The 27,247-nt window shown below is 38.5% G+C and overlaps 1 protein-coding gene across 1 annotated transcript in view; it reads right to left on the minus strand.

The window, feature by feature from the left end:
- LOC110382034 (ATP-citrate synthase) overlaps positions 1-27,247 on the minus strand; it is a 42,649-nt gene extending 15,402 nt beyond the window's left edge. The window contains exons 1-12 of the mRNA XM_064042827.1: positions 27,066-27,247; positions 11,296-11,414; positions 9,805-9,910; positions 9,113-9,298; positions 8,413-8,526; positions 7,599-7,678; positions 6,788-7,046; positions 5,906-6,118; positions 4,733-4,890; positions 1,311-1,473; positions 599-766; positions 150-273 (exon numbers count right to left, since the gene is read on the minus strand). Coding sequence (XP_063898897.1) covers positions 150-273; positions 599-766; positions 1,311-1,473; positions 4,733-4,890; positions 5,906-6,118; positions 6,788-7,046; positions 7,599-7,678; positions 8,413-8,526; positions 9,113-9,298; positions 9,805-9,910; positions 11,296-11,345 — 1,621 coding nt within the window. The 5' untranslated portion in view covers positions 11,346-11,414; positions 27,066-27,247. The remainder of the gene's footprint in view (positions 1-149; positions 274-598; positions 767-1,310; positions 1,474-4,732; positions 4,891-5,905; positions 6,119-6,787; positions 7,047-7,598; positions 7,679-8,412; positions 8,527-9,112; positions 9,299-9,804; positions 9,911-11,295; positions 11,415-27,065) is intronic.

The raw sequence follows: 27,247 nt of genomic DNA on the forward strand, positions 1-27,247 counted from the left end.
TCTGGAATTGGTCCGATTTGAAAAAAATATTTCACTGTTTATCGAGGATGGCTAGATGCTAGTTTTTATACGGGTTCGTGCAAAATTTCGAACGGGGTTCGGATAAAACCGCGGGATCAGCTGTAGTTATAATATGTTTGGCTACTAACCTGGTATAAACACCTCCTTATTGCCGAAATAGTACTTCTGCTTATGATCAGCCGTGAACGGGTACACGATGGCCACTACAGACGGCTCCGCGCGACGGCAAATATAGTCGAAGTCTAACATGCCCTGTAAAGAAATACGAGTAAATGAGGGCTGGCTGATCATCGGCCAAGGCGGCTGATCATCGGCCAAGGCGGCTGATCATCGGCCAAACTGGCTGATAGTCAGCCGAGGCGGCTGATCGTCGGCCAAGGTAGCTAATTATCGGCCGAGGTGTCTGATTGCCGGCTGATTGTCGGCCGAGGTGCCTGAGGAGCATGTCGGCCGAATGTGGCTGATTACCGGCGGATTGTCGGCCAGGACGGCTGATCGTCAGCCAAGGCGGCCGATCGTCAGCCTACATGTTTTTTTTTTTTCAATTCAAAGTATATTCTTTCTATATAAAAGTTACCTGTATGGCCCGGTTCTGCATGCCCCATATGATGGCCTTGGTGCGGTCAGAGAACAGTGACATGACGGTCGTCACACTCTGGCCGAGGTCCTGTCTGGTTGGGGCTTGAGAGCAGACCAGGTCTAGCAGTTTGTGGGTCAATTCTGGAATGTCCAGCTTGGGTTTTGGCTGTGGGAGAAAGACATTTGATATTTTAGTAACATAAAAGTAATAAGAAGAGCTTGTGGCTGAGACAAAGCCACATCGATCGATTATAAGGTCTAAGTACGCTTGACGCGATCGGTCCGTGAATGGTTGACGATTCTTAACGATTTCTTCCGTGTTTCGAAGAGTGTTATAAATTGGTGGGTCCCGATCATTTGGCCGTCGTTACGGGTAGTCAAAAGCCAGTAAATTTGACAACCAAGAGATATCGGGTTGCCCGGGTAACTCAGTTGAGGAGATCAGATAGGCAGTCCCTCCATGTGGCACACTAGTACTTAGCTGCACCCGGACTAGAAGCCGACCTCGACATATTTGGGGAAAGGCTTTTTTTATTGATGTGAAATAATCAAATTCCCCCTTTCGTAAGTAACCTTTGTGGGTGCAGCGTGAGGTGAGAATGTCAGACTCTTACTGACTAAAACCCACCATGTTCCTTCTGGAGCCCTTTATGTACCAGGGCCAAAAAATCCCTCATCCCTACATGGGAAAAGGCTAGGCCAATACTCACCGCGGCCTGAGGCTTCGGCAGCTGTTTAGGCGCGTAGTCCAACTGATGCTCCTTGGGGATGGGCGACTGGCCTAGCGCCAGGCCCACAATGGCCGTCATGTTGGACTCGGGCCCGAACACGTAGAGTGGGATGCGGAGACGGTGCCCTACTTCGCGCATTTGTCTGTGGGAGGAAGAAAAATAATTGTTTAATTTTGAAGATTATTTTTCCGACCCAAATATCGACCAATAGAATTGCACCATTCGACGTCACGTGGTACAACCTACATGGTATTATACTGAAAATTTTTTGAATATTTTCTCTGGTCGTTGCTACGTCAAACTGACAGGTTGTGGCCGACATTTGGGACGGAAAAATAATCTCCCGAATACCACACGAGCTTCATAATTATCTGGCATTTCCCTCAAGGTTCCCTGCAAACAAATAAAGTCGTCAAGTTTTTCAGGAAAAATCACTCGCGCTTCGCGCTCGTTATTTTTTAACCTGAAAAACTTGACTCCTTCATTTGTTTGCAACGAACCTATCGGAAAATACCCGATAATTTTGAAGCTCTTGTGGTATTATAAGTGATTATTTTTCGAACTATAAGTATGTACGTCCGATTAAGGGGCCAATTTTCATAGCGCCAGATAACTTTCATTTGAAGAACATGTTTTGACAGCTTTTGTACAGAAACTATAATAGGGTATTTTAGTCTAGATGAGAAAAAAATTAAAAGTGTATTACAATGATTGTTTAGAGGAAAAGCAATCGGGAAATGTTAGTTTCACTTCGTAAGGTACATAAATATATTTTTTATTGCAGTTTAAAGTTTTTAGGTTTTTTTTATCTGTCTTTGAACACTACGAAATGTGGCCGCCATGCTAATGACGTCATTACGGTAGTGTCAGTTAAACTTTTCAATACATAGGGTCATTTCGCCTATTCGCGTCCATAGCCCAGTTCGCGTCCATTTTGCCGATCTCCTTTTAAAAATCCTCGAAAACAAGTCAATTAACACACTAATCAAACGAAAAGTTATTACCGCTAATACGTTAATGTATAAGAGGCACGCACAGATAGACAAACGTTCTGTGCGTCCAACCAATCCTTTTAGAAAAAATAATTAGTCTAGGCTCTTCAACAAGAAAGCGAAAACACGCAGAATTTTAGATAAAAATTAGTGTGCAGCGGCGTGTTTGATGGTAAGTTTTATATTGTTTTATGTGAATTTTAGGATAGATAGCTATTTCTACAGTTTAATGATGAATAAAAGTATAATGTTTATTATGAATTTGGTAATGTTTTTTTTTATATTTAACGAGTAAAATAAGGTGGACGCGAATTACTACATCGAATTTTACGAAACTTCCACTTTGCGTCCACAATGGACGCGAACTAAAACTATCCTCTATAATAATAAACCAAATTGCGTCCACTGTTTTCGTTAAATACTTGCTTATAAAAAATAATTAAAACATACTGTTTAATATGAATATATATAACAGTACATTTTTTTATTAAGATATATACGTGGTTATAATTAAATTATCAACTGATATAAGTAATTTCATTTAAGATAAGTTCTTCCGATACAGGAAAAAAGAAGGAAAAGACAACATACACAGAAGAAGATTTAAATAAAGCGTTAAATGTTATTCGAGAGAAGAATAAATCGATAAAAAATATGCAAAGAATATGCTACCTTGTCTGATAATTTATTGACTCAACAATTCTTTTAGTTGTATGTTTACACAAAATTATTAAATTGTTTTGTTAATTTAATATGAAAGGAAATCGATCTACGGATCGAAAACGCCTGGAAGAGCTACTGGTCCACGAAGGGAGAACTCCCTTTATGTCTGAAGCGGAAACTAGTCGACATGTGTATTCTGCCCATCCTAACCTACGGCGCTCAGACTTGGTCTTTGACAGAATCTCAAAAGTCCAGGCTAAAAGTATGCCAAAGGAGCATGAAGCGTAGCCTGCTCAGCATACGGCTTAGTGACCGGATACCTACGCAACACCCGGGCATAGTAGATTTGGGCAATAAGTCTGCAAAGTTGAAGTCGAATGCACCCGGACAAGTGGGCCAACATCACCACACACTGGATCCCTGAGGATGGAAGGTGACCGAGAGGGAGACTAAGAAAACGCTGGAGAGAAGACTTGGACAGCTTCCTCTCGGACTGGCCACAAATAGCGATGGACAGAGAAAAATGGAAGGCTATGGGGGAGGCCTTTGCCCAGCAGTGGGACAGCATAGGCTAATAATAAAAAAAAATATGGCTAAAAACTTAGTATAATCAAGGCGGATCTTAAGCATTCCCTGTGATTTAGAGTAAAATTAACAGAATTGATTACTGTTTATTCTTCAAGTTTCAAAATTAATTGCCTAATTTTAAGTTACTTAAACCAATGTTGAGAAGAATTATTTTTATTTTGTAAAGTGAATTTTAAATGATGATAATGTTGATTTTTAATAATTAAGTGTATTGTTAAATAAAGAAATTGTTCAAATACAATCTTTCTTTATTAATTCTTAACAATTTCACCCCTATATTCCTTTTCAAAGCCGCTGGACGCGAACTGGACCATGGGTGGACGCGAATTGGATTTTGTGGACGCAAACTGGGTAAAACGCCTAATTCTGAGGTTTATCGATTTAAATAGAAAACGTAAGATATTTCTTATACAACTGAAAGTTAATCTTAAAATAGAGTATATAAGGAATACATTACACAAATTTGACATGGAAATGAGTGCTGGAGCATTTTTATTATCGCCGTCAAACTTGCCAACTGCACTAAATGGTCGCCAACAGGTGAAATGACCCTATCAAAATATGTATTACTGACAGCTGTAGTAGCGTAATGACGTCATGACCAAAAAACAATCATGGCGTCCGTTGTGTGCCGCGTTTTCGCGAAATACGCGCGAAATTTGAAATTATGATAAAACAATTAATTTATATTCGTACATAACGTGAGAAAAAAAAATATTTTTAATTTTTTAGAGATATATTAAGACTAAAGAATTTATTTAAGATATATTTCAAAAATGCATGTAATACCCTATTATGTCAGACTGTCTGTACTGTATTTATTCCGCAAATAGGATTAAATAAATTATTCTTTCAGCATAAATTAAAATCTTAAATACTCGAAGCAAAGATGTTATTTGCGACTTTATTCCCAAAACGATTGATTCCCTAAAGCAGGCTTGGACAAAATGTAAGCAAGATGTAAGCTTCTATAAATTCAAGCTTCATAATTAAAAAATGCATATAATTTACACGAAATCTTTTATTCAGCCACCTAAATAAAGGCGCCTGTAAAAATTTTCGGTACCATTTTTTGCATTAGGGCTGAAAATAGTCTTCTTCTAAACAAGATATCTTCAGGGTATTTATCCGGGTTTGAAGTAGTCACACACTACTAACCTGAGTCCCTCCTGGTAGTTCGGTCCTCCCCTCCTCACGAAGATGGTAATGTTGTACTGTATGAGAGCGTCCTTATACGTCTCAATGGCGGTGATGATGCCGCGGAATGTGTCGGCGACGTTCGTGAAGTTAGCTATGCCACCGCCGATGATTAGCACCTGGAAATAAAAGTTTTAAAGTTAATTTCGAGTTTTTTGTGTATAGAATTAATGGTATTTATCGACTATATAGACGTCCGATTTGATAAAAACAACGGTTTACTAAGAACTTTCACGTTCAAGTGTCAAATTGAACAGTTTATGTTGTCAGCGAATTTGGGCCTAAGTATAAGAAGACGGAAAAATGAGTTAAAATCGATAAAAGAAAATAAAGAGATAAAATGTAATCGATTTATCTAAAAAAAGGCGTTTGACACGTGTTTAAAAATATCGTATGTATTTTTGGAAACCTAAGCATCTCTTTTGTATTAACGCCATTCGAGTTTTTTCTAGGCATATAGCTCTATAGCTGTTTTAAAGAAAGCTAGTTAAAAAAAAACACCTTTCGTAATATTTACGTTTTTTTTTCTCTATAAATATGACACTGTATGTCGCAAACGAATTACCAAATTTTTACGTGAATTTTGGGGTCATAAGCCTCCTTTTGGAGGCGTTACGCATCATTTCATCTAAACAGGTGGTCCAAATTTGATGCAATTTCTTTGTTAACCACCATTTTTTTTACCCAAAAATCTTGTAGCCTACCTTCCCGTTGGGATGTTTCTCCCTACACATGAGGCTGAAGATGGTCTTGGCGTAGTCAGCGGTCTGGCTCTCGGTGGGGGCGCCGGAGTACTCGCCGTAGTTGGCGAGCTCGGCGGCTCATATTGGTGGACCGATATTGATGCAGTTTTGGCATTGTAAAGTAAGCATTTTGGGCCAAAAATGTGAGCAATACATACCATTTTTCGCGCAGCCGGATGATCAAATTTAGACGGTCATTTTTTGGGGTCATAAACCTACTTTTCGGGGGGTCAAAAACCTACTTTTGGGGGTCTTAAATACTTTTGGGGGTCAAAAACCTACTTTTTGGGGGGTCATAAACCTACTTTTGGGGGGTCACAAACCTACCTTTTTGGGGGTCACTAATCTACTTTTTGGGGTCAAAAAATTTTTTTTTTTAGATTCAACCTACCTTGCCGTTGGGATGTTTCTCCCTGCACATGAGGCTGAAGATGGTCTTGGCGTAGTCAGCGGTCTGGCTCTCGGTGGGGGCTCCGGAGTACTCGCCGTAGTTGGCGAGCTCGGCGGCGCCGCCCAGCTCGCAGATCGTGTCGGTGTACACCACGGAGGCGCCGCCCCCGGCCACCATCGTCCAAATGCGGCCCGATTTGTTTAGTACTGTCAACTGGAAGGGAAATTTGAAATTAGTATAATGGTAAAATAACCCTTATAGACAGTCAGAAAGTAAATAAAATCTATACTAATATTATAAACCTGAAGAGTTTGTTTGTTTGTTTGAACGCGCTAATCTCAGGAACTACTGATCCGATTTGAACAATTCTTTCGGTGTTAGATAGCCCATTTATCGAGGAAGGCTACAGGATACTTTTTATCCCGGTACGGGAAGTAGTTCCCACGGGATGCGAGTGAAACCGCTGGCAGAAGCTAGTACTTAAATAATTTTTGAAAAAAATAATGCTATTGCGAATAAAAAATACTACAGCATCTATTAAAAAATGATAATCTGTGTCAGTCATCTAAATATATTAATATGCAAACTTCTGTTCGTTTGTAGCCTAAAGGCTCTGAGACTACTGAACTAATTTGAAATATTCTTTCATGTTATATTTTATCTCGGTACGTGCAGTAGTGCCTAAAGGATGCGAGTGAAACCGCGGGTAAATGGCAAGTTTTTTTTTAAAAACTAGCTTCCTTTAGTAGTGGGTGAATCCACTACTTCTTTTGTAATTAGAAACAAAGCAATTTTTTCCCTTTTGCTTCTAAGATAACAGAAACTTATCGAACTTTTTAGACCACTTTCTTATCCTACTTAATCATTTTTTTATAAACGTACCTTAAGACTAGCCCCACTCTTAGCATCCAAATCAGCAATATGGGCTTCCTCAGGGTAGGCATCCCTTCCAAAAGGAGGGGGGAAAGTCACCTCCCCCCAGTTCTTGGCGCAGATGAAGTCAGCAGTCTGGTCAAGCTTGGCCGCCAAGTCCAGAAGGTATATACGCTCGTTTGTCACAACTATGGGGTTGATTTCCATGTACGTGAAATATAGGTCTACGTAGACCCGGTAGAGAGCTAGGATGAATGTTGTTAGCAATCTGTGGGAGAAAAAATAATGAATAGAAAAATTGGTGTAAGAGAATAATGGCCTTGCTACAAAAACTTAAACATCTGTTGAACACTTGTCTAAAAAAACGTGTCTGTGAAACGGACCTTATTCCCTTCATAATATGATTTTTTTTTAGAGAAGTGTTCAACAGAAGTTTAAAAGTTTTTGTGGTTCGATGGTAAATGGACTGACAATTTTTTTTTTGTTTTAAGTTAGTTAAAAAAGCAGATTTTAGAATGTACCTTGTTTGAAGTCGGTAAAAAAGGCAATTATTATGCAGTTTTTTTTACAATTTTTTTGAAATGGTTACGTATTAAACTATAAAATTTGTACAAGAATAATAACATCAAACTAGCTACAGATACCTACAATTAATAAAAAAAAATGTAATGATATAAAATGCGATCAATAAAACAAATAGACAAAAATCTAAGTTCTCTCATTTTAATTATTTACTACTTTATACACCATTATATTTTACTATATCTTTATTTACACCAATGTATGTGGGAAAAATGCTAAGAACACAGATTCTTATTACCTTTTCATTGCAGAAGATTTGATATTTTTGAGCAGCACTCTCTCGATATCTTCACCAGTCGGGAAGGTATCTACTGGCACCTGGAAAAAACGACATCAACGTTTGAAATATATATTAGTTACACAAACTTGCTTTTACGTTTTATAAAAGAATGTCTAACGGCCAGTTTCTTCATCGAACATAAAAGTCAAAGTAATGTCTAAAGTAAAAGTAACGATCAAATTCAAGGCTAAAGTGACAGCAAAACTAATAGAAAAAGCGAATTTGACATTACTTTGATTTTTACTTCGGATTTTACTTTTGATGAAAAAATTGGCTGTTAGAAACTCATACTGGTGAAATATAAGCATCATTTTAGATAAAAAATCATAAAAAAATTACGGTTATTATATTTTAGTGAGCGACATTTTTGAAATATACCTGTTTTGTGATTATATTTTTCAAAATTCAAAGATATTTTCAGTGTCCGAATTCTATTTACTCTATTTATTATAGAAAATCTATAGTAAGTATATCATATTTTGTTATGTAGACCTATTTCTTTATCCACACTAATATTATAAAGCTGAAGAGTTGGTTTGTTTGAACGCGCTAATTTCAGAAACTGCTTGTCCGATTTGAAAAAATATTTCAGTGTTAGATAGCCCATTTATCGTGGAAGGCTATAGGCTACTTTTTATCCCGGTTCGTGCAGGGGTTCCCACAGGATGCGGATGAAACCGCTGGCAGAAGCTAGTCATATTAAATAGCTGCTTCCCAAAAATGCCTATAAGCTTCAAGCTGACCGCGGCCACAAAACAGATGGGTGTCTCACCTCGAGCCTGAGAGCGAGCGCGTCGACATCGCCGACGTCCACTCCTCCCTGATGGTGGAACAGGATCGTGTCTGATCGCCGCCCAGACATTATGTTCAGGTACATCTCTTCGCTCTGGAAGACAGAAAAATTAAGATTAATAAAAGAAAAAATAATATTACCAGACCAGAGGAAGGAAAGATAGCGGAGACGCCATATAATGGCGTCAAAGGCCGGTGTTGGGCACGGCTGACGTTCTCATATAAGGAGATCAGCCAGCTGCGCAGGACATATTCTAGTGCACGAGCATTCACAGGTGCACTCACTATTCCTTCACTCTCATAGCCCGATGGGACGGTAATCCGACACCACCGGAGAGAGATCACAAGCAGGACCGACATTTAAATGCTCTCCGATGCACGGGTGAATCAATCACCAACTTTAAGACTACGGGCTGCTTTGTGAAAGTTTCTCAAAACCGACAAACCGATTTCGACCGGATTTCGGCAAAAGAGTGTCTATGGAGTTTCTTGCCGGCTCTTCTCCATGAGACCAACTTTTTGTAACCTAGCAAATAGTGTGACGTTTCATAGGAGCCTGCAAAGACCTATGCGAAATAAAAAGATTTTGATTTTGATTTCGGCCTGAACCACGAATCGAACTGGACCAACAGCCACCGTAGCCGATAATCGGCTAGGACATCATCATTAGGAGTACTCACAGCATCGTGCTTAACGAAAGGCTCGACGATGAAGTGGCGCAGCTTCCCCGTGGCGGCGCCAACTTGCTGTTCCTTGCCGACATGCTCGCTCAGCCATCGCCTCACTTCGGCTGCGGTCTTGTTGACTCCTACTAGGCCGAGCTTGCCGCGACGCTTGATCAGCTGGTCGGGTTTCACTACTAGTTGCTGGGGAAGAAAGGGGAGTTGTGAATAATGTGTAAGTTATATTATAGAGAGGTATTTGGGAGTTTGGGATGTTGTAGAGGTGATCCCTGGATCTTCGGAACAGATTTTGAAAATCATTTTTCCAGAAAGATACGTTATTTGTAATGTCATACGCTGTATTTTATCATGGTCAATGAAACCATGGGAAACAGTAGGTTTTTTTTTCGGTCTCTATTGTTGTAAATATGAATTTCAAGTGTCCATTTTCTGCCATTAGCATATTTTTTTTGGTTTTTATAACAATTTGAATAAACATGCTTTGATATATGACACAAAAGATATTTATTCACCAAAATTACCTTCAGGCTTTTCTTTAAACTTTGTCCTTTTTTGAAGACTTAAAAAATTGCAAATTTTTTGTAAAAATTGATGTTATTTGCGCTGTACCTACTACAGCTACTTTTTGAAATAAACCTTTTAACGCTGCATAAGACATTATACTAGAATATAATCTGTATGTATCTTACCTCCTTGGCGAGCCATGGGTTCTTGCCGAGCTCGTCCTCCCAGACGGTGCCCTGTTCGAAGGTGGCGAAGCGGCACGGCACCAGCGCTGTGCCAGGAGCTATGTGCCTGGAAGAATAACATTATTGCAATAAATACAGGCCCAGAATAATGTACTGGAATATGTCTTCAGTTCTGTTAGCATTAGAACATCAATTGCATTGTTATTTTTAAATTGGGTATTGACGTGTGTATGTTTGTAAGCATTATCCTATACCCGAGTGGTTTTTCAATGTTTCGTTAGCTAAATATTGTACACATTCATTTTTAAAGCTAAATAAAGGAAAAAAGTACATTATTGGAATAAATATAGATCCTGGATGGTGTTTGGAGATAAGGAGGAGATTGACAAAGGAGATGGCCAAAAAAACACCCAGAGTCGACAGGAACTTCATATGTATGATTGGATTCAGTATAATTTGTGGATTTTAAAAAGTATTTCAAAACGTCTAAAAACCATGGGGTTCTCTTTTTATAACGTTTTTTCGATCAAGATTTTAGTTCACAAAAAAGTTTACTTTTACTGTTTGATGTTCGTTAGAAGTTGAATGCAGACTCGTGATTGGACCGTTTTACATTGCTAAGTCATTTGTTATATTTGACAATGTCACATGGCGCGATTTTCAAAGACAATTTCTCCAAAAACATTTCATAGCCAGTTGTGAAGGTTGCATGTAACTGCGAAACCTCTCCAAGTAGGTAAGGTCGGTGCTTAATCGTATCTGGAGTGGTTAGATACAAGACCTTTTAATCACCAGGCCAACTCTGAAACTATGGGGTTGTTACTAGTGGCTTGTATAATGTTAGTTTACTTTGCTTTTTTATGTCCCTTGATGTTAATAATCTTTAAAATCAACATATATTCAACATAACCTATTTTTGCGATAATATGAAATAGCTCCTATACCCCATGGATTTCAGTCTGGATTTTTTGGCACCATCAAAGGTCTATCATAAAGAACCTATTGGTAACCATTTCATTGCTGTCGATTCTGGGTTTTTTTTCTATGAAAATTTGGCCATCTCCTTTAGAATAAGTTGCAAATGCCGATTTGACCAATGGGCGGCAGTTTCAAGGCTGGGTTTGGTTATCGTTCGTTATAATTATATGGCGTAACCAACACCTAAAGTGTTCAATTTGAGACAGTACTTAAATACTTTTTCGTTGGATGGAAAATCGTCAAATAACAAATGCAAATAATCAGAAAAATTCTGAGGTCTCTCAAGTATAAGTATGCGGCTTCGTTTCCAGATCAGACAAGTACCTCCTAATGTTACTTTTCAGACACTAATGACTGAGCAAAGCTGAAGGAAAACTTTTTGAGCAAATATAGTGATTAACGATATCCCTTCTTCTGTATAAAATCCCGTTTGCGTTGCATTGGGACAGTAAAAAAGGCTCATGTTGAGGACTTTCGCCTTTACCTGAAAATTGTAGTTAAAGGTAAACTTACCTATTAATAAGGTCCTTGCCGGTCGCCTCGTATATAGCTTTAGACGACATGTTTGTATGTGTGTGTGTTCAGCTGTCAATGTGTCGGTGCGGCCCACGTCATAGGGATGACAAGTTTAGCTGTGGACAAGAGAAAAGGACCAATTAGTTAAATATAAAAAAACTTACATAAAAATATTTTATACAAAAATATCTTCAAAATCAGACGAGGTTCTGGCGACCAATTGGCGGTATAACCACCACACAGCAAGTGGTATACTAAAAACCTTGCTCGGAGATGGACAGCAGCCGCCGCCGAATGCCGATGGGCCGAAGCTCATAAACTAAACTAAACTTAAAAAAAAATACTTAAAACCTACATATACCGTTTTTTTAAGGTGGTTAAAAGTATCGCACACTGCGCTGACCAACACGCATGCCCAGAGTGGAGAGCATGGGGAAATCTCTATAGCTTGGGCAAGGCAGCAGTCCAGCAGTGGACGATGAGAATAAAACAATGATTCGTTTGTTGTAAGATTACGCAAAGGTTATAAATAAACAAATATTATAAATAATAGTCCTCCTATGAATGTCATGTGGTCATCGTAAGATCTCTATTCCGTTCTAAAAATAGAACCATTAAATCAATTCAGACTGTTAGGTATACCTTTCAAAAAGTACCTTTAATATGTAACTAGATTCTGTGAGCGGTTTTACTCACGAAGAAGCTACATCCCGCAATCGGGTAAAAAGTAGCCTAAAGTATGACCATTTGTTTTCAGGCTCTAGGCTATCTGTGTACCTTTCATACAAATCGGTTCTGAGTGTAAGCGCGGAATTCGTTTACGTAGTTTTGACGTGAAAGCGCGTCAGACAGTCAAATTACTTTCGTATTTATAAATCGTTGTAAGTAAGGAAGTAAGGCTTGGCGTTTCTGATAAAAATCTGAAGGACACATACATATCCTTGTTAATATAATATGTCATTGCAAAAGTTGGTCCGTTTATATATCCGGCTTCGTCAGTATGTGCAGTGGCAAAAAGAAAAGGTAGAGTCGATATTCACTAGCACTTAGTTACATAGAACTACAAGAATTAAGTGCGGACTTCAATAATCTAACCATCTCTGGATTTCCTCAGTAGAGATAGATAGATACATAAACCCCATACGAGTAAATGTCAAATCTACTTATAATATTTTATCTCTGGTAAGCAAATCCACTGTAAGTTTGTATATAATAACATAATAGGTCACAAATGCCTGTTAATGAAGTATGATAACATGTATGGGATTATGGGATACATTTTTATTCTCAGTTCAGAAATACAAGGAAAAGTTACGTTAAAATCCTCCAAACCGGGTTTCGTCAGTTCATTCAAGCTTGCATTTTATCTTTTTCCAAAAAAAGTTATCTAACTTCCGCACACTACAGTCTAGATATCAAACCTTTTTGGCAACGAAAACAACAAATTAACATTCCAATTTCAAATTACAAAAAAAAAAAAAACAAAAAACTTGAATTTCGAATCACGCCGCCTGCGTCCGCGCTTCACAAAAATTCTTCCAATTGGACAGCGGTTTTCTAGTCGCGTCCTGATTGGTCGATCCGCGTGGTACGATGGCGTGATCCGATCTTACTCAGTCTACGTCATCGGGTAAAATCAGCTGAGGTAGGTCTGCATAGAGGTGGTATAGCAAGTTTTGCTTGAAGAGCGACGCTGTTTAGAGTACAATGATCTTTTTATTTGTTTGAGAATTTTATGGCTATTTTTGGAAATGTTTAGCTTGGTAAAGTTACTGCATATAGAATATAGACGTTTTGTAATATGAATTGATTAGATATTAATCTTATGTATATTTTAAGGTCGTGTTTTCATGAAATTAAGAGAAGGAAATTTTTACTGTATAATTCAGGAAATAAATAACATTTACAACAGGATATGTAATAAATAAGAAATATTTATCAAATATCTCGGATATTTTTATCGGAATTTTTGCAGTTTCTTGGAGCTTTTAAACTGACTTCTCAAAGGCAGAAAAGTTAAAAGTACATTTTACGTAATTATATAAGACAAAAAATACTAAACAACATTTTTAAATTAACCACATAATTATATTAAGAATTTACTAACAACCATTTTTCAGTGTCATTGAATCCATAAAATCGGTGTGAAAATTACTAAAAGGTGTTACAAGCATAAGGCATTGTTCATTCAGCTACATACTTATTACGATTATAATGTTCTTGAGCAAGACTAATTACATTATAAGGCTTTTTATATGTGGGAATTCAATCATGTCATTAGTGATAGACTTTTTCTATTACATATCATATACAGGCAAGTACCAATGCAAGTTTTCTAAGTTTGTATGTACTTTCTAAGTATATCTTAGACACCAATGACTGTGTTTCGGATGGCACGTTAAACTGTAGGTCCCGGCTGTCATTGAACATACTTGGCAGTAGTTACGGGTAGTCAGAAGCCAGTCTGGCACCAGTCTAACCAAGGGGTATCGGGTTGCCCGGGTAACTGGGTTGAGGAGGTCAGATAGGGCAGTCGCTCCTTGTAAAACACTGGTACTCAGCTACATTTGGTTAGACTGGAAGCCGACCCCAACTAAGTTGGGGAAAAAGCTCGGATGATGACCCAATGGGAAAAAACGGGCTTCTTCCTGACTACTGCTAAAGATGTTCAGATGCCAGCCGTGACTCACCAGCTTATCGTGCCTTCCGAAACACGGAAGAACTCGTCATGACAAGATGGTCACCCATTACCAGACCGACCGCGCCATTCGTTGCTTAACCTTATGATCGATCGATTTCGCGGCTTTGACTTAGCCGCAAGTTCTCAAGCCCATTAAAACGTAATAAAATTAATCACCAGCTAAGCCAGTAATTACATAATAACTGAATCAGTTCTTATAGAGCACTTTCTTGCTAATGAGCTGACTCATCGATTATGTAGACTATATTTAGGCTTATTTGGTTGCTATCTGTCTTAAGATAGGCGTATTTATAAGATAGTATGATAATAAGGCATATTAAGGTAAGATATACTGATCGTCATGGTAATAATTTATTACAGTAATAGGTACAGGCAGAATATATCGGAATAAAAACCGGGCAAGTGCAAATCGTACACGTGCACTAAGGATTCCGTATCTACACAGAAACAAAAGTCACCTAAAATATTATCTTTATTCCAGTCTTCCGTATCCCTACTAATATTATAAATGCGAAAGTATCTCTGTCTGTCTGTCTGTTACGACTGTTCACGTCTAAACCATTGAACTGATTGTAATGAAATTTGGTACGGAGATAGAGTTGACCTTAAGAAAAAACATGTGATAGTTTTTATCTCGGACTTTTGAAGAATTCTCTTGGAAACGCGATATAACCGAACTCTACACGGGCGAAGCCGCGGACGGAAGCTAGTTTGCTGATATAGCGGCAACAGAAATAGGTTCATCATTTGTGAAAATTTCAACTATCTAACGAGGTAAGTATCACGGTTCATGAGATGCAGTCTGGTGACGGACGAAAGGACAGACGGACTGCAAAGTCTAAGTACCTAAAAGGGTTGTGCTGTTTGCCGTCACGACATTTTTTCAGTCAGTTACTTTTATCCCTCAAAAAAAATACACATCTGAATTCAGCATCTCATTCTCACTCATGTCGGATTGCCGTCCCATCGGGTTATGAGAGTGAAGGAATAGGGAGCGCACCTGCGCAAATGCTCGTGCACTATATGCCCTGCGCAGCTGGCTGATCTCCTTCAATGAGAACAGCCGCCGTGGCCGAAATCGGCTGTGGATGCCATTATTTTTGGGAAATCTGTTAAAAATAATAATACTTTAAAAACAGCTGTTTCTTCACTATTTCTATCAACACATAACTAGACGATTTTTTTTCGCAATTTTGCGGTTATGCGTCTACTACGTAGAGTTACAGGATAATGACCCCATTTCGGATCGCAGTTTTTATCACGCCGACAGTTATTTACTTAGACGGGCGTGTAGGTCTTAAATGAGTCATACTTAGCCGCATATTATGTCACACTAGCTTCCGTTCGCGGTTTCGTTCTATAAGAAGAAATGTAGCTTGTTATTGTGGTGGTAGAACCTCTTTAGGACCTTAATCAACTTAATATTTTCTGATCTAATCTAAAATAGTATAAAAAAGACTTATTCTTCTGTTTTATTGCACCCTAAAGGCTCCGAAACTGCTGACCCGATAAAATAATCTTTCACCGGTCCCACCAGCTACCGGGAAGGTATCGGGTTGCCCGGGTAAATGGGTTGAGGAGGTCAGATAGGCAGTCGCTTTTTGTAAAGCACTGGTACTCAGCTGCATCCGGTTAGACTTGAAGCCGACCCCAACATGATTGGCTCAACTGAAAAGGCTCGGAGGATGATGGTGGGAAGCTACACTGTCCCTGGGTAACATAGAGCGTACTCTACTCCGGTAAGAGCAGTAGTTGCCACGATCCGATCCAATTTCCGGATCAAATATTCTCATAGATCAACAACCACATAAAAACACCACATTAACCTTCAATCATCTACATATCATGACGTCATATACCGTCATAAATTGTGACGTCATAAACCGTCATATAACGTCACACATCCTTGAACTTGACCGGCTATGTCCTACATATGGTCATTGTGACTCAAGAGCGATAAGAAACAAGGACAGTTCGCTCTAATAACTTAATGAAGTCATTTGAATGATAATGGGGGAAAGGACTGTGATATTTGTGCTTTATATCTTTCTTGATTAGGGAAAAAAATTACTCCTCTTCATAATACCAATTTTCACAAGGCCCAATTTCGGCCACGGCGGCTGTTAACATTTAAGGAGATCAGCCAGCTGCGCAGGACATATTATAATCCACAAGCATTTGCTTGGACACAGGTGCACTCACTATTCCTTCACTCTCATAACCCGATGGGACGGCAATCCGACACAACCCGAGAGAGATCAGGCGCAGGACGGACATTTACGTGCTCTCCGATGTATGGATTCGCAAAACAGTTCTTTAGATGCTTCCTGTGAAGCTGGTCTTAACGTTGTCGCATTGGACTCCTTAATTACTAATGACTCATAGTGCTATAGTGCTGCAGACACATACTGTTACAGCCTTTTTTACCGTCCCACTGCTGGGCACAGGCCTCCTCTCACACGGAGAAGGATTGAGCATTAATCACCACGCTTGCTCAATGCGGGTTGGTGATTTCAGACACATAGTACCCAAAACTGTCTTGTCACAAATTGACGTACATAAAAAATCAATTCAATATCATAATCCTATCGGCAATTACATGAAACATTCATCATGATAATGGTACATAATAAAATAAATATAGATAAAAAACAATATCTATGGTCATTTGAATAATAAGTAATTATAGGACAACGTGCAACTCATGAAAATAATAATCTTTTGTCATTTTCCGTGATGGATGGAACCAGTCAAAATATATTTTTTTTACTTTCAATTTTGCACCAACTCATTAAAGCTATCTAGTCCACTGATTAGATAATATATTTGTTTTGTACAAAAATATTAAAATTACTACTGAAACAATTATGAAATATCCTTTTTTAAATACATTGAAGTTTAGAAAATAACTTTGGCAGGAAAGTTTTTTCTTTTATAAATACTCGCATAATTATTACACTTTTATTTCTAACAAGTCTAAACACAGCTAAAAAATTAAATATTCCAAAGTTTTTTATATTTGTAACTTTATACATAGTATAGCTTGTACAAAACCAAAGAACTAAATAAAACATTTGAATCACAGGCAAACTCACGCTTAAAACCAGTGAAAGCAAACGTAAAAAAACTAAAAGTTAAAAACCGTGTCATTGTTATTACTGAATATCTTCAACTCTAAGGAATATTTTTATGTAAATAAATGCAAGAATGTTTATTATAAGGCGTGCTGCGAACCTGCGATTAGTCGCAAGCAGAGTATCTAGAGGTAGTGCGAGTTTTGCAGGTTAACTTTCTTGATGCGTAAATTATCATACAACTTAATTACGTTGCTGTCTACGTTATGAAGGCTGTCATCGGCACCTGGCCGTATTATACACACGCTCATTCAGGAAATAGTAAAAGTTAGTGTCCGGCAAAATTAATGGAGCTGTAATATTCAAATCATTGTAATGTGGCTACCAGGGACAGGAAGACCTAAGAAAAGATGGATTCATTATCTAAAAGATGACATGAATAACAAGGGCGTCAGTATGACGAGTGACAGGGAAGAATGGAAGCGAAAGACATATTGCGCCGACCCCAAATAAAATTGGGAACTTTCAGCAAGAAGTGACGTAGCATACGCCTCTTTATTTCAGCCGTGTTATAGTTACGAAACTCGGGATCGGCGACAATCGCATTTATTTGTTTCGAGTTCATTGATATTGATAAAGTTAATGAAAATTGTGACGTCATCTGACGTTGTTGCCGGGTGAATAATTAGGTTAACACATGTCAGATCGATTCACTTGTTATGTACATACTAGCTTTAGAGTGCAGTTTCAGGCAAACCCTCATTTTTTGTAAGGGTTAGGCGTCATGGTCGCAAACATATATTTTTTTTTTTGTGCAAATTAAAAAGTAATACTTTTTGACGTCTCAAATTGTGACAAAATTCGAAAAAAATATAGATTGGAATTTAGGGACGCACATAGGATATTTTACAAGCTTTAATTTTTTCCTGGTGTCCAAACAGATTTCCAAAAAAAGTCCTGAATGTCAGATACTTATAATACCAAGGCATGTAAAATAGTATGGTAGGAGAAAAGATGCAGCGCCGACTCCAAATAAAATTTGGATAAAGGCAAGAAGATTATGATATACAGATTCCACGAGAAAACGATAGAAAAAGCTAACAGTGAACATCATATCTTTCACTACGAATTGACACCAATGTACATTTCTAGGAATTCCCACATGGATTGGACAAGGGTCATCATCAGCATGACCAATAAGTTACGGACAGTGCGGTAATGCGATGCAGTCATACTTAGTATATGATAACATGACATACCTACTCAAGGTTGTGTTGTGTAAATTGTAAAGATATTATGGAATTCTGATCTAGTTCTTTGGTTAAATTAGAGAATTCTATTACATAGTGATGGGTGCCATGGGAACTACCCCGAACACACGGATCAAAAGTGAATGAATATGTGTTGTACTTCTATGGGCCCTAGTTGCCTGAAGGTCTTGTAAAGAATCCGAAACTACTACTAAAAGGTTTGAAAAACTATTTCACAGTTGAGAAGCTACGCTATCGCTGGGTGACATAGGCTATATTTTATCCGGGTACGGGAGAAGTGCTCCCGGGGAAAGGGTGAAAGCACAACAGATACCAGTTATCGTGAAGATAAAGAAAACAACACCAATAACATAAAAAAAGGGGAATTCGATGTAAGAAAGATGAAAACGTTATAAAAAGCATGCAAAAGTGACCTTCATTTCCCAATTTCACATTACATAAAAATCAAACCACAGCGCTCAAATAGAGCCATACATTTTATTGTTTACGACAAATCTAAAGCGTATAACAAGCCTAATGGCGCATAATATATTCAATCGGTCGACGTGGAGTATCGTGGAAGGCAACGTCAAACGAATGTCAAAAGGTCAAAATCGACTAGCGTACGCCACTCTCCAGACACAATGTTCAAGAAAAAGTAATTGTTATTATTTCTTGTCTTTTTTTTATTAGCCCGTACTTTGCCACTGCTGCGCAAAGGCCTCCCATTTTGCCTCCACACCTCTCGATCTTTTGAGTCCTCCCAACAATCAGGGTTGTAGGCATCCAGGTCATCCCGCCATCTCTTTCGCGGCCTGCCCCGAATTGTTTTTATATAAATTGTTTCTTGTTATAAAGGAGAATATATTCAGGCTGAAGTACACCGACAATGAAAACGTCAGCTTTCTTAAAACAACTGTTCACTATGAATTTGCAAGTTCAAGACTCAAAGGAACGTACGATAAACTGTAGGTCCCGGTTGTCATCTTTGGCAGCCGTTGCGGGTAGTCAGAAGCCAGTAAGTCTGACAACCAGCCTTATCAACCCCTTGATGTGACTGGTTGCCCGGGTAACTGGGTTGAGGAGGTCAGATAGGCAGTCGCTTCTTGTAAAACACTGGTACTCAGATACATCCGGTTAGACTGGAAGCCGACCCGAACATGGTTGGGAAAAGGCTAAGCAGATGATGAAGTTTCAAAATAAACAGTGGTTTTAAGAAAAACTGACTTTTAAGTAGCCAGTGAAATGGACCTTTAAAAGGGGACCGCAATATTTAAACTGGTCACAGCTGGTTATGTAAAAACGTCTGCATTAATACCGCAGTGTAATCCAAAATATAAGGTTGGAATATCTTTAGCAAACATAACCTTTATTGCTAAGTGGTTATGGTAACACTTAAAATTAATGTTCAGATATGAATGTTAAGAAGTGCCAGATTCTTGCTGATCAAAACACACATACACGTTCCTGATATTCCAACCCAGGACCTAGGGCCAAGGCCTGCCGGGGCTGCGGGATTGTTCGAAAGAGTTACCGCGGCCCTCGTACATAAAAGGCCTACGACGGAACACGACGGTTTTTAGTCAGTAAGAGTCTGACACTCCCTCACCGCTGCTAACCCACAGCGGGAGGGGTCATTTGATGATTTTTCTTCTGACTACCCGTAACTACTGGCAAAGATACCAAACGTGTCTTCCGATAGCAACCACTCATAAACCACCTATTCCCAAAATAACTGAAGTGCCTAGACAAATTATCAGTGAAGTTGCACAACGATTAAAACATACAACGTCAGTTTAGTATCTTGAAACAAAGTAAATAATTCTATTTTTATACTGTAGAAGTTTATAATTATTGTGAACGATTACATGACAATGTACCTACAATCATTTACCTATTTATGTATCACGTAATATATGCGTTCATCAAATGATAGGTCAAGGATTTTGATAAATTCATTTAAAAATAAGGTGTTTCTACATCATCAGCCTTTTGCTGTCCCACTGCTGGGCTGCGGCCTCTTTTCACGCAGCGATGGATTGAGCGTTGATCACCATGCTTGCTCAATGTGGGTTGGTGAATTCAGAGTTTATAGTAAACGTTTCCCCGAGACATTTCCTTTCAAATTTTTTTCAGCCATTTGTTTCCAAGAAAATGTATTTAGGAAGCACATATGAAGTTTGAAAAGTTGCATTAGTACTTGAACCCACACATTTATACTTGAGAGGTTGGTGCTATGTGGATCTTAAATTAGGAGGAGGTCGTGGCTTCAGGCTAAGTAACAGCCACACGTATCAATCGATCATAAGGTTAAGCACCACTGGACGCGATCAGTACGTCATGAAGAATCCTCCGTGTTTCGGAAGGCACATTAAACCGATAGGTCCCATTTGGGTTATTAAATTGGTGGGTCATTTCATCATCGGGCTTTAGCAGTAGTTTCGAGTATTCAGAAGCCATACATAGAAGTAGATATTGTGTTGCCTGGATAACTGGGGTGAGGAGATCAGATAAGTAGTAGCTTCATATAAAACATTGGTACTGCTCACTTTGAAACTGTCAACTAAAATATTTCGTAACTTTTATCTCCTTTCAAATCTTAACGACTTTTACATGGACGACAATTTAAGCCAACCTATAATTTTATTGTCATTTAAATGATTTTATCCGAATAGATGGTGCGATAGGAAGCCTGAGAATGTTTTGTTTTCTAAACGCACTAATCTTTGGAACTACTGATCCATCATTATTCTGCCCTTATCCTAATTTTATTTGGGGTCTACGTTTGCGCAACATGTTTTCTCCTTCCATATACTACCCGTAACGACTGTCAAGGATGTTCATTGACATCCGGGACCTACAGTTGAACGTGCCATCCGAAACACAGTCATTTGTGTCTAAGATATAGGTATTTAGAAAGTTCATACAAACTTAGAAAAGTTCATTGGTACTTGCCTGTCCTGGCTTCGAACCTGCCCCCTCATACTAGAGAGGTCGGTTCCTTTGCCCACTAGGCCACCACGACTTTTTTACGTGTGGCAATAATATTTATAATATTTGAACAAGCGATTGAGGTCTAGTATCTAACAATGGTCCTGTCTTGAACTAAGCTAAGGACAACTACTTTCCAAACTACGATTGTATAAGACCTATGTTTTATTAAAACATTATATTACTTTGTAATCACCTCGAGGTTATTTTAACTAATGTTTTTAATTACAAGTCGTGGTGGCCTAGCGGGTAGAGCACCAACCTCTTCAGTATGGTTCGACTCCAGGTCAGGCAAGTACCAATGCAACTTTTCTAAGTTTGTATGTACTTTCTAAGTATATCCTGGGTAGCAATGACTGTGTCTCGGAGGGCACGATAAACTGTAGGTCCCGGCTGTCATTTGAACATCTCTGGCAGTCGTCACAGATAGTCAGAAGCCAGTAAGTCTGACAGCCAGTCTAACCAAGGGGGTAACCGGGTTGAGAAGGTCAGATAGGCAGTCGCTTATTGTGTCGTGGTAGCCGACCCCAACATAGGTTCGGAAGATGATAGATAATTTAGGAGTATTTAAATGCTGTAATACGTATAAGTATAATTCTGATTACCACTCAGGGTTGCAGGTTAAAGATACAAGTATCAATAAAAATGACACTTACCTTTAGAAAATCGTAAAATAATTTTATTACAAAGTTTCTGAGAAAGACGAATAATAGCTTTAGGTCACCTTAACTACACGATTCATCATCCTCCGAGCCTTTTTTTCAACTATGTTGGGGTCGGCTTCCAGTCTAACCGGTTGCAGCTGAGTACCAGTGCTTTACAAGGAGCGACTGCCCTATCTGACCCCCTCAACCCAGTTACCCGGGCAACCCAATACCCCTTGGTATTGCTACATCCGGTTAGACTGGAAGCCGACCCCAACATAGTTGGGAAAAAGGCACGGAGGATGACGATAACATTCAATGTCATGAATAACATATAACCCATTTTTATCCGGGAACGGGAAATTAGTAGTTCCCTCTATCTTATATTAGGTAAGTCATCTTAATGATGAATGTCATTACTTTAGTCACTCATTCATGAATAATTCTATAAAATAATTGGCGGCACAATCTTATCGCTTATATATAATTTAAGTAGCTAATAATCAGTCATAAATTAGTCGTTAATCGTTTTGATTCACCTGGCCATTACATATTCATATTGTACTCATATTGCGTTTTCCTCGTATTACTCACACGATATGAGAGAACAAAATTAATAGTTATTATAACCAGCCTATAATGTCCCACTGCTGGGCAAAGGCCTCCCCATCTCGCTTCCACTCCCGTTCTTTCGACCGAGTCCACCAGTCTCGACAGTAGGTATCTAGTTCGTAAATTAAGTTGAAAAACTGTAGAAAAAAATACGGGTACGCTCTTATAAAGCACATACAAACAATTGCAAGTTACCGTTCAAATCTTCCGATTGCATCATCCGATTAGTTCGATAAAGCCATACCATATCCAATGTTTTCGAATCTACATCTTCTTCTTCCTGCCCTGCTGTACATAATTTTATTTGGGATTGTCTTCCGCCTCCATTCTTCCCTGTCACTCGTCATACTGACACTCACTCCCTTCATATTCATGTCTTCTTTCAGGCAATCCATCCATCTTAGGTCTTCCTCTTGCTCTCCATCCATGTACACTTTCGAAAGTTTTCGAAATTACATAGTAATTTTATTTTAGCTTTTAAGAAAATGACACGTTTTTCAACACGTTTTGGGTTTTCAAATATAGGTAATCCACTACTACTAGGTACACCTACCTACAGTAATTCATCGAACTTGTACTATTGATGAATATTTAGTTGCATTGTTATATAGTTAAACCGTACAGCTGGCTTTTCGTATCGTTCTTATCAAATAACTTTGCCTGTCTGAAGTTAGACATTTGATTTGCGAGTGATTTAGAAAATGTTGTAGTGGTTCAAAAATCAGTAGCTATCTCTCAAATACGAGCATGAGGGTTCAATTCTAGGTTAGGCCAATACCAATGTGACTTTTCTAAAGTAGAAATATGTATTTTCTAAATACATATACCCCGGACACCAATGACTGAGAAAAGGTTAGCTACTGCCCATGCCGGGATAAAGTAAAGCATATATTACTCGGAAAGAGTTCCAAAGGGTATTGGGTTGCCCGGGTAACTGGGTTGAGGGGGTCAGTCGCCCCTTGTAAAGCGCTGGTACTCAGCTACATCCGGTCAGACTGGAAGCCGACACCAACATAGTTGTGGAAAAAGGCTCGGAGGATGATTACTCGGAAAGAGTGCAGCTTTTCAACAGTGAAGGAATATTTCTAATAATTACGGGGCCTTTAGGATACAAACCTCTTATATTAGTATAGATGGTTTAGAAGATGCTGATACCTCGTCTCTCAGAGCGTATCTACGATAGGTTCTCAAGACAAACGGAAGTACGAATGGGATGTATAAATTCTGATACAAACCATTCTGCAAATAGTACACAATGGAGTACTTTACATGTCAATTGTACGTAGGGTTGGCACGTATGTGACCTACTTACAGGAGTATGCAGATTATTGTTCTATGACGGCCTTGAAACTGTTCCGGTTTTTTGTGAAGGAAACTGCAGTAATTATAGTTGTAATCTTCACTAATGTAATAAAGAGGAATCATTTGTTTGCTCTTCATCATCTTTTTTTTTCAATCATCTTTTTTCGGAGTCCTGGTGGCTTAGTGGAGTAAAGGACCAACCTCTCAAGTATGAGGGCGCGGGTTCGATCCCTGATCAGGCAAGTACCAATGCAACTTTTCTAAGTTTGTATGTACTTTCTAAGTACATATATCTTAGACACCCTTGACTGTGTTTCGGATGGCACGTTAAACTGTGGGTCCCGGCTGTCAGTGAACATCCTTGGCAGTCGGTACGGGTAGTCAGAAGCCAGTAAGTCTGACACCAGTCTTACCAAGGGGTATCGGGTTGCCCGGGTTACTGGGTTGAGGAGGTCAGATAGGCAGTCGCTTCTTATAAAGCACTGGTACTCAGCTGAATCCGGTTAGACTGGAAGCCGACCCCAACATGTTGAGAAAAAGGCTCGGAGGATGAGGATGAATATTTTTTTTTCTTGTTTGTACTCTTAAGACTACGAAAATACTGAATCGATTTGACAAAAACTTCGGTACAGGGGACACATGAAAAAACCCTCTCTGTTAAGTACTAAGTTGTCTAGTGACGCGACAGTCAGATTCAGTCGAAATGTCTAGCTAAGACATCTCATCGAGTAAGACAGACATAAATCAGACTTTATTGTTAGTATAAGGAAGATGATGAAAATTTCAATCTAGGTGAATACGTATAATTTCGACGGTAGGTAGTGTTACTCTTTTAATTCTGGAGAACTTCTCAATTAAAATAGAGTCAAAATAAAAAACCAGAAATAAAATACTCTAAAATTTCTTCCATAAAAATTAACCCACAACGCCATTTTTAACAAATTAAAGAATTCTTCTTTATAGTCTCAGTGTCAATATGGACAAACAACAAAAATAGTCAAGCTACCGTAACTATTACGAGTGATTTATCATAAACTATTAATAACTTCAACCTACGAAGGTTTCCATAGCTCAATTAAGTGGTAAAAACCCCTACAATTATTATGATGCAGAATTTCCCAGACAAAGAAGCCAGTTAGTCTCACAACCAGTCTTACGCACGGGTAACTGAGTTGAGCAGGTCAGATAGGCAGCCGCTCCTTGTAAAACACTGGTACTCAGCTACGCCCGGTTAGACTGGAAGCCGACCCCAACATAGTTTCGAAAAGGCTCTGGAGATGATGATGTTTACTTTGAAAGTTGAACGCAAAGGTACTAAACAATTGTTTTAAAAAAAACTGACGTTTATGTGTTGGTGAACTTGGGCCCAATATACCTGTTTCTGAAATCTCAAAGACCAAAATTAGAATAAAATACTCGAAGGTTTAGGCAGAAATGTATTTATAGCAAACCCACATCTAGGTAATTTGTTTACAAATTAAAGGTCAGAATAAAAAAAAACTGGAACGGTGGAAAACCCAACTTATGGGCGTAAATAAGCGTAACTTTGGACGTGTTTTGACGTCATACACATTTGCAAATAAAACGCGACGTATATTTACAATTGTAGAGGTAAATATGGGTAAGTATTATGCCACCTTTTCTTAATGGGAAATCTTCAAATGACCCCCCCCCCCTCCCCCGCTGTGGATGCAGCGTGAGGAAGTGTCAGACTCATACTGACTAAAACCCACCACGTTCCTTCTTAAGCCTTTTATGTACCAGGGTCGCGGTAACTCGCGGGAACAATCCCGCAGCCCCGGCAGGCGTCTTATGTCCTTCAACTAAGTTTCATCTGAAGGTCAAATAACGCCAAGGTCGAATAACAGACACATCAAATAAAGAAATATTTTGCAAAAACTGGTATATGACTTTCCTAGCTGACTTTATATCTTAGCCTAACCTCTCGAAGGAAATCAGACATGACTTAAAACATACATACATTACACCACTCTCACATCTGATCTTTGTATGTCATTGTGCGTGTCAAAAATAATACGAGCCTACTTTCAAAGCTATTCAACATCCATAATGAGACTCTATGAAAAATTCGCTCCAAAGACTTTGTAACACAACAATGAAGACATATTGAGAGCAAAAACATCACGCAAAAAACAACACCATATAGAAAAGACTATAGTATAAAAAAAAACTTAAATTAACTGTATAGGTATTTAAAACAAAAAATAAGTCTTTAGACAATTAATAAAGATTTCACAAAAGAAGTCTTAACGATCATTTTTATGACAAACATTAAGTACTAGGAAATGTTCAAAACACATTTGTAAGTATTAAAATTTCCTGAAAAACATATATTATTCAAGACCCATCTATTTATTGTTAAGTCTGAACTTTGTACAGTACTACAAGTTAATTCAATATTGACTTCGAGTTAAAACCACTCTATGGCGTTGGCAGAGAGACCGGTTTCCAATATATTTGCCAAACGCTTTAACAACGGGACTTTCATCAGTTTTAGGGTTCCGTACCTAAAGGGTAAAACGGGACTCTAGTACTTACTAAGATATTACTGGCCATCTATCAGTCAACTAGCTATATCTCATGGACCGTGATAGTGAGACAATTGAAATTTTCACATAATAAAATGATGAATTATGATTGCCGCTATAATAACAAATACTGAAAACTAGAATTAAATAGTTATCCTATAGAATGGTATGGAAAATTTCAAGGTTTCAATATGGGGTTCTCATAAATAAATGGTACAGAACACTACGTGCGCGATTCCAACTCGCGCTTAGCCAGTTTCTATATTACTGCTTCCAAGTGAAAATAAGTTTTCTCTACGAAGAAAAGAAGTCACATTGCCTATGTTATTTACGATAACCATTTCGTAAGCATGACTTGCCTAACTTAGCTTAGATTTATTCATTTATTCCGCAAATAGTTGTACTAGTTTAGCGTAACAAAAAAATGTGCTGTTCACACGTACACTACATAATATGCAAATTATATACTCGATTAAAGAAAATAAAACTTAGATTTTTCGATTAAATACTCGCACCATTTACAAGATTTTGTACGGCACACACTTTCGCTCAACGGCACCTTACAAGTAATTTACATATTCAATGTAAGCAAACTACAACTAAAACGTACGGAAATATACTAAAAAATAATATAAAACACTCACTTCCAAAAACTCCGGCGTGCGGTTGCAAATCCAGATAATATTTAACAAAAAATATTTTTAATTATCCACGCGCGGTTATCACTCGCGATTTATTTTCGAATTTGGAACGACGCGTCCGCTCGGTGCGGCTTCAAACGCGCGACTGATATGACGAAAGGCGATAGGTAAGTGGCGTGCGCTTG

This window comes from Helicoverpa armigera, chromosome 30, assembly GCF_030705265.1.
Source record: "Helicoverpa armigera isolate CAAS_96S chromosome 30, ASM3070526v1, whole genome shotgun sequence".
Classification (NCBI taxonomy): Eukaryota; Metazoa; Arthropoda; class Insecta; order Lepidoptera; family Noctuidae; genus Helicoverpa; species Helicoverpa armigera.